The following is a 14980-nucleotide window of genomic DNA, read 5'->3' on the forward strand; positions in this document are numbered from 1 at the left end:
GTAAAGATGTGTCAACTAGCCTATTCTATTTTGAGGGAAACTATGTGGTCAGAATTGTACTGCTGCAAAAAATGTACTTAAATAACAAACATTACGTTTATATGATATTGTTTACTGTAATTGTATTGGACTTCTCCATCTCTCACTATCCCGTCAATAATAATAATAAAAAAAATAGCACAGGCAGAGTTCTAGAAATGGCTCAATCATGTCCTGACAACACAATGGTATTGTGTCAGTATACATTCTCTTCAGACACAGGTAAAGTACTGGTAAGGTACAGGTAAAGACCCACCTGAATCCAGAAGTGAAGAGCTAAATCACCTTTGATAGCATGACCTAATCTGGATGATGAGCCGTGAACTGAAAACTCTTCCAGCTCAGCCTCCTGCACTAAGCTAGCTATCAGTCCTAAGCCCTCCACCCCATCTCTCTTAGCTTATTATCATATGGCTTTGTGCAGACTTTACTTAATACTTGCAAAGTATGCAAATCCACAGCTATTTGGAAATCTTAGTAGATTGCCTGCATTGTGATGTGACACCTGGATGCTGAACGAGAGTTAAAACCAGGCAACCAATTGCCACTCTCACTCCTCAACCTCACCACGTCCTCCTCCTCCTCCTCTTGCTCCCCCTCCTGCTCCTCCTCCTCTTTCTCCTCCTCAGTGTCCTCATCCTTGGTGTTATGTATCATTTGTCCTTGAAATATAGATGGGGAGAAAAGTTTGCTCAGAGGAAGTCTTTAGAAAATAATGCCTCCCTATTTTCTCCAGCCATTTGTCTTGCTGCCAAGTCGCTGTGCTCGATCAATATCTGGTATCCGGGTAGTTTCCCCCTAAGACCCATGTACTCTTTCTGACATGGAATCAAACAAACATTTAGTTCTCTATCAAATGGACTCTTGGGGAAAAAACAAAGAGGTTTTTTTCGATTTTACAGACTGGAGCGTTTGATCACTGCAGCTCACGGTTAACCTGTCACCCAGTTAAAGTAGAACACCATTGCTAGTACTCCAGTCCCATTAAGAAAAGAAATGAACTTCAATAAGGCCTGGCTGGTGTGTCTCTCTAGCACTTGATTACCAGTACAAGTGCAGTAGCCTATAAAGCATCAGAGCACAAAGGACATCAAGAGACACGCTGCAACAAGTAGTTGGTTTGTTCTTTGTGCTTTGCCAAAGTCAAACACAATATTGGGTACACCTAACCTCTGAGCATCCCACTGCTGAATCTGATTGTTATTCCTGGATACCGAACCAGGGCTTAATTTATCCTGTGCCACAGTGGAGATGAGGAAGATGAGAATGGAATGTATAAAACACTGGCCAGATGAACAGCCCAGTGCAGCCAGAGAGAGAGAAAGGAGTAGAGAGGAAGAGAGAGGGAGGGAGAGGACACACACACACACACACACACACACACACACACACACACACACACACACACACACACACACACACTCACTCAACTCAGCAAGGCCAGATAGAGTTTCCTCAGTAACAATCCAACTTGGGAAATTCACTGCTGCGGTTTATATGGGCTCAGAGCAGAGACTTCAGTAGTCTTAAAGGGATGTTCCACCTTTTTAAAATGTTTCCTGGTTTTGCCCTGATTGTGGCCATACAGTAGTTGATTAGTACACAGCTTTTAGTTACATATTTTGCTTCCTTAGATTTTGAGTTGTCATATTTTGGGCTCCATAGGGCCCCATTAATTCTGGAAGTACAGTGCCCTGTACAGTGAAGTACAGTGCCCTGTACAGTGAAGTACAGTGCCCTGTACAGTGAAGTACAGTGCCCTGCGTAAGTCATGGGACAGTGAAGCATTAGTCTTCTTTTGGTTCTACACTCCAAGAGTTTGGATTTGAAATCAAACAATTACTGCTTACGGTTAAAGTAGAGATTCTCAGCTTTTATTTGATGGTATTTGTGTAGATATTGGTTTCATTGTGCGCATTAAAACAATTGAAATTGTCTGATCGCCTTGATAACAGGACATCTTTCAAGCTTTCAAACTTGAATCTCTCGATTGAATCTCTCAATGGCTGAGAGCTATCAGTTTTTTTGGCAACATGTGCATGATACTGTGATATCATGAACCTGTACATATGCATGCTGTATTCTCTGTGCTGCTTCCACATAAGGCACCCCAGCTGGGTGCCTTACCAAACAAGTTGTTGCCATAGTAACATACCAGTTAAAAGCAGTTGCTCAAGTTGCTCAACTCAATGCCGCCTGCCAGCACCACTTCTAGTGTGCCTCTGAGAGAGATATAGTATTGATTATTATTATCATGTTTTTATATTAGCTAAACGAAAAAGAAATATTTTGACAGCAACAGATTGGTACAGTAAGGCTGTGGCTTACATGCCTACAGTGATGAGCCACCACTGGGTATAAGCAAGATATCTTCAAAACTTGGACATTTAGCACCACGGTTTTTGGAGAATGTACCTAGAGTGGACTAATGCAAGAACAATTTGGATTTGGAGTAAAGTACAGCTTTAAATAACACTTTTGTTGACTGGTACGTTTAAGTCATACATGACGAAATGCATACACATTTATGAAATATTTATTTCTTACCCTACTATACACTACTTGCCTATTTTTATTATTACAAGATTTTATAACAGGATATTTTGAAAATATGATTAATTCCCACTCTTTGCTGCTATTTAAGCTGAGGGCTGGAAAACAATTGCCATGAAATGCATTTGAATGCATGACCTTATAAGAAGAGAATGTTGCACACTCAAGCCACAAAACTGTCACTGTCATTTATCGAATGGTTCCCACTGATCATAAATGGCTTTGGATTCACCTGTCAGCTTGCATTGGTTTAATCTGATCTGAGCTCACAGTATCCATGACCGACCTTGACCAAAAGCATCAATATTTAACCTGGTTTAATGGTTTTATTCTTCTTAGAACTGAATGGGATAGTTATGGGAGGAGCCCTTTCCTGTTTCCCCTCTATATTTTACATGAAGTTCCATCAATATGTAACTTTATGGAATCAGATCGAGCCAATGTTGCTGATTCATGCTCCCAGTCACTGAAATTAAAAGGCCTAGTAAGGTTAGAAACTTTCAATAGGCAAGGAAGACAAAACTCCTCTGGTTCCTCCATTCACACACTCCCCCTTCTCCTTTTCCTTTGTCTTGAAAATCCAATAGAACTCAAAACACTGTGAAGGTTATTTTTATTTTATTTAATTAGGTATGTCAAATGAATTCATCTTATCAGCAGAGTACCAGGAAAGAGAATAATTGGCTCCAGTGTTATTGTAACTGTAGCTATAGCACAGGTTGTACACAACCTATCTTACTTGCAGCACTGTGGAAGACACAAAAAGAGTATTATTGAATTATACTATATACTATAATAGTATTATACTAATACTATTACTATTATTAATATATTATAGGAACTATTGAATTGAAGCTGAAAATGATCATATGAAATGAATGTACACACCAAGTCATGTACTTTATTAGAATACATGACTTATTATTAAAAGGTAAAGGAATAATAAGTACCTGTGTAATCCTGTTCCACCTGGAGACAACAGCCAATACAGCAGTACACAGAATCACTACCACGCCTGCAATGATTGGAGCGGTGGGAATCCCCATCACCATCTCTGCAATGAAGTGAGAGATTGCAGGTAAGATAACATTGGACAGTTCGGATGGGGGCCATGAACTCACTGGATTAACCTTTAACTTTGGGTTGACTTTGGAATACAACAACACAACTTCTTATACATTATATAAGCTACCTCTTCAACTGAAGCACCTGTTAAGGTGCCATCTGCTCCTTGGTTGCATGGATTATTTGAAATCTTTAGGGTGGGAATCACAATAATATTTAAATTCTTATTTATTAATAATAAAAATTGTGGGGGCCCTGATTTGTTACAGGGCATTTATTTTTAGTTTCTAAAAAAAAACGGAATATTAGAAGATATTTACATAAAATCCTGTACATTCAAACCACTTCCTCAAATTGACCCCAACCCTGCTCTGAATACCAGCTCTGACCTTCTACAGTGAGCTGGAAGGACTTGGTGCTCTGCCCATATTCCGTGGAGTTTGTCACACAGCTGTAGAGGCCTGGGTGGACGTCCCTCAGCGCCTTGGCGATGGTGACCCGGGCTTCCCTGCCGTCCTGGTACAGCGTATACCCACTTCCCACCAGGTCCAGGTTCTCCCCATTCCTCGTCCAGACCACGCTCACGGCAGGGTTGGCATGGACATCACAGGACAGCTTCACCTCACTGAATTCCTCTACTGTTACCTCGTCTGTGCCAGACAGCACTGGGGGGACTGGAGGAATAGCAGGGAAGGAAAGGCATATCCAGTAAAACTTTACTTAAGTACACAGTTGTAATGCATTATAATTCTTGTCTCTGTAGGAGAACCCTTTAAAGAACCCTTTAAACCCTTTAAAGAACCCTTTTTTGTGCCATGCAACACCGTTTTTGTTGCCATGTAAAGCCCTCTTTAGATTGAAGAGCATGACAGACACCTTGTTTAATCAAGTGGAAAGGCCATATTAAAGGGGCAAATACTTGAGTACTCACAGTGGACATTCAGCATCACAGAGGCCTTGACGTCGGGGTCCCTCTTCAGCAGGCAGGTGAAGGTAACCAGGTGGTCATCTTTGGACATGTTCTGCACACACAGCCTGCTGACATTCAGCCTGTTCCCCTGTCCCAGGTTCACCAGCGCCCCCTCCCGGGTCCACTGCAGCTCCTCCTCTGTCTGCCCCCCCTCCACCTCACAGCTCAGAGACACCGTCCCCTCCAGCTGTGTGTGTACAAAGCCCCCCTCCGGACTGCTCCCCTCCCCTGCAGGACTCACCCGCACCCTCATCCCCACTGCAGCCAAGACAGAGGAATGATAGGATTAGGTGTATCACAATTCTAGACAAATTACACTTGATGACATAGATGTTTGTAAATTGGTTATGGCAGGTCATCTGAAAACGTTTCAGTGAAAAGCATTATGGTTCAATGGAACTGACATAGTCATGTTGGATGTCTGATGTTGACAATACTCCGAGGCTTCTGTTCTTCTGTTCTGTATTTCACCTCTAAGTGTTCCCTGTTTACATGTAGCACTGTGTTGTACTGCACTGGGCTTATTCAGTACACAATCACAGAGTAAATTATACCTGTATATATATTTGTGCTGAAAATTAGTAGCCTCCATGGTGGAGAGGTAGACATATACTGGTAGTGAGCTGTTTCAATGTGCTGTAAGGAGTGCTGCTCTTTATTTACCTGCTTGCTGACACACACAGCTGAGGATGAGAAGAGGGTGAAGGGCCCTCAACAGTGAGTCTATATTCATCCTGAGGGCCTGAAACAGAGTGGAATGCAACGACATGTGATACCTGCCGAATATCCTCCATATCTGTTAACAAAGACTGAGAGAAAAGTTTTTTTGCAAAAAAGGATGAAATTGTAAGTGAGTGGGAGAGAAAGAGAGAGGGGAGAGAGACAGAGAGAGGGGAGAGAGACAGAGAGAGGGGAGAGAGACGGAGAGAGGGGAGAGAGACAGAGAGAGGGGAGAGAAACAGAGAGAGGGGAGAGAGACGGAGGGAAAAATAGAAAGACATAAGCTGGGTAATGAAGTGCCCTCAGAGCCTGTAAACAACACAAAGATGGCAAACAACAAGTGACGGATACAAATCACTCGTGACAAGTCACATGATGTCTGCTGTGGCCAGACGAAAAGCCTGATTGATTTAGCCAAATTGTGTTTGTGTGTGTGTGTGTCTGTGTGTGTGTCTGTCTGTCTGTGTGTGTGTGTGTGTGTGTGTGTGTGTGTGTGTGTGTGTGTGTGTGTGTGTGTGTGTGTGTGTGTGTGTGTGTGACAGACAGACAGACAGACAGACAGACAGACAGACAGACAGACAGACAGACAGACTGACTGACTGACTGACTGACTGACTGACTGACTGACTGACTGACTGACTGACTGACTGACTGACTAAAGTCTAAAAGGGGCCAGGAATTGTCACAGTGAAGAGGAACTGCCTCAGTGGCTTTCAACAAAAAAAAATCAACTGATGGGCTAAAATCTGAAGAACCCAGACCTCTACCATCTATCATTCAGCATTATCCTATTTAACTCTCCGATGTCATCTCCTGTGGAATGGGAGAGACACATAAGAGGGAGAATCTGTGAAAAGTATTGAGAAAGCATTATGATTGTAAACAAAAGCACACTCTTCCCCAAAGGCTATCGATTTTTAATTTGGTCACTACAAAAGAAATGGAAAAAGAAAACACAACAGACTCAAGTCAGAGGGACCTTTTCTGTTCACTGTTATGATCGGAAAAACTAAAACAAAACTATTTATCCTGCTCCCGGACCGAAGGCATTTTATTCTAATCATTAAAGGCGACTGTTTGCTTCTTCCATCTTGGAAAAGGAAACAACTGTTTGTCATGGAAAGGTGTTACGTTACTACTGAATATTCCACAAATTCGCACTGGAGTTTGGCCTCGCGGACATGATTGCGACCCCTGAGACCAGGGTAAGATCGTCAGTTTTGCCTCTTCCTCATCTATCTCCCTCTACCATTCCCACTGTATGAAAAATCTGTCAATAAAATACAAAAGGAGGGTGAAGAAAAAGAATGACGAATATTCTACAAATTCAATGTTTGTTTTAAAAACTCTATAGTTTCTACTCTATTGCAATACATTCAGCTTATAGTATCAAGAAAATGATAGTACAAACCTTTTTGTTATGTTTTGTTATTCCGGCAACTGCCCCCTCAAATATCCAGCTACAGTATTCCAAGTCCTTGTACAATAATCAAAGGATTAAGCCTATCCCACTGAATAGGGCATAAGGTGCCTGACTGGTTTTATGCGCTGCCAATAAGGTTTTATTGCATTCTCTCACAAACTGATTCCTGTCGGCCTGTTATGTTAGCTACAATATGACTACAACCGTTTTATAGCATTTATTCAGATTTGCACAATCCCTTTCGCTGCCTCTGTGTCTGTGTCACTGCCTCGCTGGGGGAGATTTGTTAAGGATACATCGATTATGACAGATTCAAGATAAGGACAAGAGAAGCTACACGCTACATACATATTTTGTATGTAGTTTCTGTATCTACAATACCATGTATCAGTGTTGCTCATTACCTCATTGACTGTAGGTAAGCTATTGTGGCCACAGGTTATGGTGCCATGTGGTTTTAGATAAAGCATTAAGCCCTCTTGGTATTTACAGTGGTGCTGCCCTCTACCCTGGATGGGGTTAATGTTATCTGCGCCTTTCTGTTACTCAATGTGTCTGTACAATGTGTCTCTCAGGTCCGGCGCGGGGGGTGGGGTGGGGGGTGGGCTGTAGCAAGGCCGGCGGTGGCTATGGGCAGCGCTAAATAGATAGGAGATAGGAAGTGGACCTACAGTCAATACAAATATGAGATTAAACATCCAAACACGCCCCCGGAATATCAACAATTAAAAAAAAAAAAAAAAAAAGAATCGTAACTTTTGATCGAGTGGGCTCAGCCCACCCCTGCCCATAGCCACCGCCGGCCTTGGTGTCTCTATGATGATTCACTCAACAGCACCCCTCTTCTGTAGAGTCAATGTAATATGTAATAGTTATGTAATAGGGTTAGTGACAAATACACTTGTGATTACAATTTATTTATTTTACATAAATACATCTGTGTCTCATAATTATGGCTCTTGCAATTGGTCTTTCTCTGTGAATGTTCACAATGCTACTGAATGCCATTGGGTTTATACAATCCATTGTGCAACAAGGCCCTTGAAACCCCTTACACACTGTCAATGTAATGAATAAGCTTTTTGGTAGTGGTGAGACATTATGTAATATGTGACCTGAAGATGACTGTTGCTCACACAGCAGAAGAGCAGACTGCCACTGACAGTAGAGGTGTCAACAGTTACATCACTGAGAAGGAGACATAGTATGGTATGGAAGACTCAGGGTCGACACTAGTATCATCTGGGCACCGTCCTTCTCCCAATCCACAGGCCATGGCGGAGGAAGCCAATCCCAGTGCCAGGCTGTTCTGCTGCCATTGGGTGAGGCGCAAGGTGCCCCTGGCGCACCAAGAGGAACTATACCACATTGTCAAGATGACAGGACCCCTGGTAAGGACTAAGGCTGATACTCATTTCTCCAGTACCTTCCCTGATGTGTCTGGTTGTGTCTGGTCTCTGGAAGCAGACAGCTCTAGTGTCTGGGTTAGGTACTCTATACTCACTTTATACTTTATAGGGGTGTAAAATAGTGAGCATTGTGCACAATGTAACAATAGCTCCATGGTCTTGTCAAAGCATACTATGAGGACTATTAAAATGCATTACAACCGGTGTATATTTCACATTTGTTGACTTAGTAGTACTGTTGTATATGTTTTATCTTCCCGTAGCTGCTGTCTCGAATCCTACATTTCCTGCTCCCATTTGTCATAACAATGTTCTGTGGTCGTCTGGGGAATGTTGTGTTGGCTGGCTATGGCCTGGCCAGTGCGGTGAGTCTGCCAGTCTGCCTCCTTTTCTTTTCTGTCTACTGTATCTGTCTGTATGTCAGTCCTATATGTACAGTATGTGTTGTGCTCTTCTGTGGTCTCTGCACTAAGATAAGGAAATGGATGATTCTCTGGAGAGGCTCAGATGGTGTGAGAGGGAGAAAGGAAAGATGACATTGTCAGCCAAGGTCCCTGTGGCTTTTGGTGTTCCCTTTCTTAAGAATCTCTTGGAAGGGCATGGCAATGATGCAATCAGTTCTAATTAGAAAAACATTTGATGTTGAGTCATTTTGTGTTGAACGCAAGTGTCTTTGATGTGTTGTGAATGTATTTCATGTCTCTTTCAGACAATCAATGTTACAACTGCAGCAACAGGAACTGGTCTTTCCCTGGCATGTGACACTTTGGTATCCCAGGTACGAAAACGTATTTAGGTTGTAAGAAACGTGCAGTGCTTCAAAATGTATTTTAAAGTTCGAAATGGAAATCATTTCTGCTGTTTTTGTGTTTGTTCATGTGCTGCGGCTGCTGGTGAGCAGACGTTTGGAGGTAAGAACCTGCTGCGTGTGGGAGTGGTCCTCCAGAGGAGTGTCCTCATCCTGCTCCTCTTCTGTCTGCCTTGCTGGGCCATACTCATCAACACCCAGTCCATCCTGCTTGCCCTGGGCCAGAATCCAGAGGTGGTCAGGTAACAACAACAACAACAACACAGTCTGTCTCATACTGGACGACTGGAGTCTGAAACACAACACAGATACAAACTACAAATTAACCTGTGCTCCTGTATGTGGATGAAGATAATGTGCTTGTTTGTCTGTTAATTGGTTTGAACAGAACTCATCGTCCTCCTAGCTGCTGCAACAACACTGACTGAGCTCAAAGCTTGCCCCTGGTCATTCGATGACTGCCAACGTTTTTATAGCCAATTTAACTAACCGATGAGATCTACAGATTAGACTACAGTTACTGTTTTTACAGACAACTGAGTTGTGATACTGTAGGATACCTGTGATATTTTGGAGTTGAACAGTATGCGTGTGTGTATAGCCTGAAGAAATATAAGTAGTGTGTGTGACATTGATTCGACAATCAGTACATGCTTTGTATTCCAGAATAGCACAGCTGTATATCTTCGCCTACCTACCTGCCGTACCTGTGAGTTAATCTGTTTTCTCTCACACCTTTTCCCAATGATACAATAATTCATAAGCTAATTTTGAGTGGCTGTAGTTTATCCACGCTAGAGTTACATGAATCCACTTCTAACAGTAGAGAAGTGACACTCATATTTGCTGTTTTCTCACTCAACATGTCTCTCTCTCCCAGCCCCCTCTTGTTGACTCTTGTTGACTCTTGTCTTTCTTTCAGGCGTTGTTTTTGCATCAGCTTCAGGTGTCTTATCTTCAGAACCAGGTACATTGTGCTGCCGGGGGTTACAAATGAGTTGGATTTGTTCTACACAGTTCACCCCAACCTCTTGTGTCTTGTTCAGTTAAAGGAATAGTTAACTCTAAAATCAAATCTCTGATCAACCACATACCTTCACTTCAGTTGATACACCAAGACACCTCTTTATCTTGGTTATTTTGCAACTTCATTGTAAATTCTGTTAATCATAGAAATGTGACTAACTGTCCCCCGAATAAATTAGTAATGTTAATTTTATTGATGATTTTAATGATGTTCCAAAGTGTTGATTTTGGGAAGCCTAAGGTTTTGGCTATGTTTTGGATTTTTTTTTTCTGATGTTTTAGCCTAAAAATTGCTTCCTTGACTTTCTCTTTTGTCCTCATGTTAACAGACATCAATAGCAAACTCCAAAGGCAAATGCAAAGCCTAGAATCAATATTAGACATTGACAGCTCTCTTATACCTGCCCAAATGATGTGACGCAACACACCTGACTTACCAGAAACACCTGTCAAGCTAAATGTCCCATTACTTTTGGGTACCCTAAAATAGGAGAACTGCATTCTAAGTGTCGTAATGTCTGAATGGTGAAACCAATATGGACACAAAAACCATCAGATAAAAGCTGAAACCTAATCTCTAATGTAGAGCCAAAATAAGAGAAAATGCTTCGCTGTCCCATTACTTACGCAGGGCACTGTATATGAGATGCTTTACTCAAGCAGTAAACAATTCTAGGTGACACTCAACTCACACACTCCTTGGTGTTTTTGTGCTTAGGGTATAATACTGCCTCAGATGTACACATCAGCCCTGGCAAACATTGCCAATGTGCTGACAAACTACATCCTGCTCTTCTGGATGGATCTGGGAGTTGAGTAGGTGTTCTCAAAATTTGACACATTTACATTCTTAACAGTGAGTAAATTACATTAAATGATTCAAAATTATTTCATGGTGTGTGTGTGTGTGTGTGTGTGTGTGTGTGTGTGTGTGTGTGTGTGTGTGTGTGTGTGTGTGTGTGTGTGTGTGTGTGTGTGTGTGTGTGTGTGTGTGTGCATGTTTTCCTTTGTGTGTGTGTGTGTGTGCATGTTTTCCTTTGTGTGTGTTTTCTGTAGAGGGTCTGCAGCAGCCAACACCCTCTCTCAGCTCTACATTTGTGTTTTTTTATTTGCTTATATTTGGTGGAAGAAGCTGCATGTAAAGACATGGGGAGGTACAGTAACAGAGAGTCAAAGGTTTATTCTGTTCTTGTGGTACTGTAGTTTCTATTGGTGATTTTCTATTGTTTTTGCCTAATGAGCATAGCTCTGGTTTAAATCTTAATCGTGACCCGTTGATATGAGAAGGCCTCTGTCTCCCCCTACAGGCTGGACTACAGAAGCACTACAGGAGTGGGGCTCCTACATGAAACTGGCCATTCCCAGTGCAATGATGATATGTTTTGAGTGGTGGATATATGAGGCTGGGGGCTTCCTTGCAGGTAGCCTAAACATTTCAGCGCTTAGATAAGCACTGACAAGCATAGAAATAGAATCCGAAAACAATCCCAAACAAATACATAACACTCATCTCTGAAGCATGCATGAATCTACAGTTAAATCTCAAGGTCTAGGAGTTCGGTTTAACAACATGCTTTGAGACTGGACCATAATTGTGTCTCCCTCTCTATTTCCCAGGAATGCTTAGTGAATCTGACCTGGCAGCTCAACACATCGTCATAATGCTGGCTTTCATAAACTATATGGTATTGCATGCACTTCAGTAAACCCCCACTTGAACACTCATTCACTTTCCCTGACCAAATGCCTCACTCATCCCTAAGCCAAGCAGGTTGAAATATAACGGGAATGTGCATTGTGAATGTGCACTACAGTAAACTTCAGATCAAAGTTACACCTGAGGTCAAATAATACAGTACATGGTTGGATCATACACGGTGACATTGCATGCTGTCTGCATCGTAAAAGAAAGTGTTTTGAAGCACCAAAAAAGCCGATCAATTAGCTGCTGTAATTAACAGTGTGCATCCGTATACTGTACATCCATAGTTCCCCCTGGGCTTACAAGCAGCAACTTGTGTCCGTGTCGGGAATGCCCTGGGGGCAGGAGATACCGCCGGAGCAGTCCTCACCAGCAAGGTGTCTCTCACCCTGACAGGTCAGTTACAGAGCAACGGTTTGACAGCATCATAAGCGAGGACCGATGACTCCATCGTTTATGTTTTTAGTGGTCACCTGAGACTTTGTAAACGGCCTTAAAATCATGTTCTAAAAAAACACTCATCTCATGGAACGTCATGTTTTGAGCACAACAGATATGTCAAGTGCTATTTGCAATGTTAAAAAAGTGCTATTTGCTATGTTCACATGAAACTCAATGTCATGCTCTAGGTTTAATGGCAGTAGTTCAGGGGCTTGTACTGGCCTCTACTAAAACAGTGATCGGTTACATCTTCACCTCTGACCAGTGAGTACAGAATTATTACTGCATGTGAACTATGGTGTAGGTGTAGAACTACAGTAGTATGTGATATAGAATAATTAATGCGATGATTTAAATCAGTGCATATAGTTATGTGATAACTTGATGACTCAATAGTTGGAATTGACAGGCACACATTGGCAACTTGACTTGGCCATATGAATAACACTTTTTTTTTTTAATTTCAGGAAGATAATAGGTCTGGTCTCTCAAATTATGAATGTGTACTGTGTCCTTCAATTCTTTGATGGACAAGTGGTAAGTTATGCAGCTATGTGCTGTGTCATTTGGTATACTACTGTATATTAACAATATATCGACTTGTCTTCATCTTTCTATACCACAGTAGATTCAAACAGTAAATGCTGTTGCAGCCAACAGCATGTTTTCGTGTCTGACACGTAATCAGAGATTTCTCTCTCTCTCTCTCTCTCTCTCTCTCTCTCTCTCTCTCTCTCAGTGTGTGTGCATGGGTATCCTCCTGGGTTCAGGGACACAGAAGATAGCAGCTGTGGCTAATCTCATTGGATACTACTGTGTGGGCCTTCCACTGGGCATTTCTTTGATGTTTGCAGCGAAGCTTAGAGTTTTAGGTAAGGTCCTTTTTTCTGGATATACAATTGAATAAAATCCTTGCTTTTGATTAATAACACTTTCTATGAGGCACATACGCATATAACACTTTTTGGTACCTTATGCCTTCATCATAATATATCATAATATGTCATTTCTTTTCAACAGAAAATGGCTGATAATAGCTTGGATCATCATGAGATAATATAAGACATTATATAATCTAGATGTAATCATAATTCTAATATATATAATCATAATTAACTGTGAACAAATAGCTGCATGCTCTAAGTAAGTAGTGTTACCAAAGGGTCTACCTAGAACCGAAAACAGTTACTTCTGCTCTCTGTAGGAAAACCCTTTGAAAGAACCCTTTTGGTGCTATGTAGAACGCTCTCTGTGGAAAGGAGTGGGCTTTCACAAGCTGCCACAAGCCGGAGAACCCTTTCTTTTTAAGAGTGACACCGTTGTTACAAGTCAGTCCAATCAAGGTTTTGCTCTCACTAGCAATCAAGCCTTAATCAAGGGCGAACAAACCAGGGTTATGTCCAAAAACAACCCCTACCGTAGCCCCTTCTCTTTGTATACTTGCGTAGATCTGATAGTATTGGAAAGGTACATGGATAAGCAAGATTGTAGTCGCTCCACCCTGCTCTCTGATAGACAAAGTGGAACCTGCCATGCTTATACCTATCCAATTCACCTATCAGATTGACACAAATGTCTAGGGTGTAGGGGCTAGAGGTTGATTTTAAACAGACCCCTCTCCTCTCTCCCTCCCACAGGGTTTTGGTTGGGCCTATTCATCAGTGTCTGTTTACAATCAAGCTTCTTCGTCATAGTCATCTTCAAGCTCAACTGGGAGAGAATTACAGAGGAGGTACAGTACTCCAGTGGCTTTTCAATGTCCCTATCTGGGACATACAGGGGCTCACTGAGCTGATAGAAAGTCTGACGGTGTGTTCTATCTTTATTGTATCAGTTGTGATGCATCTGAGCGAACAGATCTACCTAAAGGTCTACCTAGAACTAAAGACAGTTATTCTTGTCCCTGAAGGAGAACCCTTGTATAATTCCAATTGGAGCCTGTTTTGGTTCCATGTAGAACCCTTTCCATAGAGAGGGATGCATCCATTTCACAGATGCATCACACTGGTACCCTAAAGCAGAAAGAACCCTTTTTGAACCCCTTTTTCACATCTGGGGTGAATGTCTAACACCGCATTGAGTTCCTACATTGTATGTGTTGGCGCCCCAGGCTGTGAAGCGGGCTAGGAAGACCAAACACATGAGGAGGACAGTAGACCTCTTGGAACCTGTGGATGGTCACCTGACCCAGGAGACAATAGGTGCTTCTGACCATGCACTGACCAATGGAAGAGTGAGTTGACTTCAGTTGTCCGTTTCATATGATACGATTTGTATTATACATGCAATGTTCAACAAACTCTAGTTCTGTCAGTGGCTGCTCTCATAATATAGTAAAACATTGAATATGTTTTTTGTTACAATTCAAGAGTTAACAGTATTTAAGCTTTTCCCACACTTTGTCAATACAGCTGGAGTTGTGATCATTTATAATGCAGCAGTTGTTATAACACAGTTTCTATTTCCTCTCACATCCAGACAGTTAATGGCGATATGTCTGTGAGTGCTGAGGTCCAGGAGGACCTGGGGGGTAGCAGTGGAACGGAGGAGGGAGAGTGGGAAGGGAGTCCCAGAAAACTGCTCTCCACCACCCAGTTGATCCTAAGGAGAGGCCTCACTGCGCTGGCTGCCATGGTCATTCTGGCTGTGGGGACAAGTGTCCATCTCCTCGTGCTGCCACCAGAGGCCCATACACTCTCAGAAGGCAATCTCACTGTGGACTGGACCAACACCAGTTACCCCCCTGAACCGGTCCAATCCACTCTACTCATCTGAGAGAAAGACCCAGGTTAACAACAATAAGTCATATACAGTAGATCATATG

At 42.2% G+C, this 14980-nt stretch overlaps 2 protein-coding genes across 2 annotated transcripts; one reads left to right on the top strand and one right to left on the bottom strand.

Moving 5' to 3' along the window:
• Positions 1-3327: 3327 nt before the first annotated feature.
• Positions 3328-4880, bottom strand: LOC310814694 (transmembrane and immunoglobulin domain-containing protein 1-like; the record flags this gene model as incomplete). Its single annotated transcript, XM_083684194.1, has 4 exons — positions 3328-3339; positions 3543-3646; positions 4047-4331; positions 4589-4880. The coding sequence occupies 4 exons, from the start codon at positions 4878-4880 to the stop codon at positions 3328-3330; spliced, it is 693 nt and encodes a 230-aa protein (XP_083540320.1).
• Positions 4881-8146: 3266 nt separating this feature from the next.
• On the top strand, positions 8147-14931 carry LOC310814695 (multidrug and toxin extrusion protein 1-like; the record flags this gene model as incomplete). The annotated part of the gene is made up of 17 exons (XM_083684195.1): positions 8147-8161; positions 8443-8544; positions 8889-8957; positions 9081-9229; positions 9654-9696; positions 9910-9954; positions 10732-10829; positions 11070-11167; positions 11321-11434; positions 11631-11698; positions 12003-12111; positions 12345-12420; positions 12624-12693; positions 12896-13028; positions 13794-13888; positions 14267-14389; positions 14635-14931. 17 exons carry the CDS (start codon positions 8147-8149, stop codon positions 14929-14931), a joined length of 1704 nt encoding a protein of 567 aa, XP_083540321.1.
• Between the last annotated feature and the right edge of the window lie 49 nt (positions 14932-14980).

This window comes from Argentina silus, assembly GCF_951799395.1.
Source record: "Argentina silus genome assembly, chromosome: 14".
Lineage (NCBI taxonomy): Eukaryota > Metazoa > Chordata > Actinopteri > Argentiniformes > Argentinidae > Argentina > Argentina silus.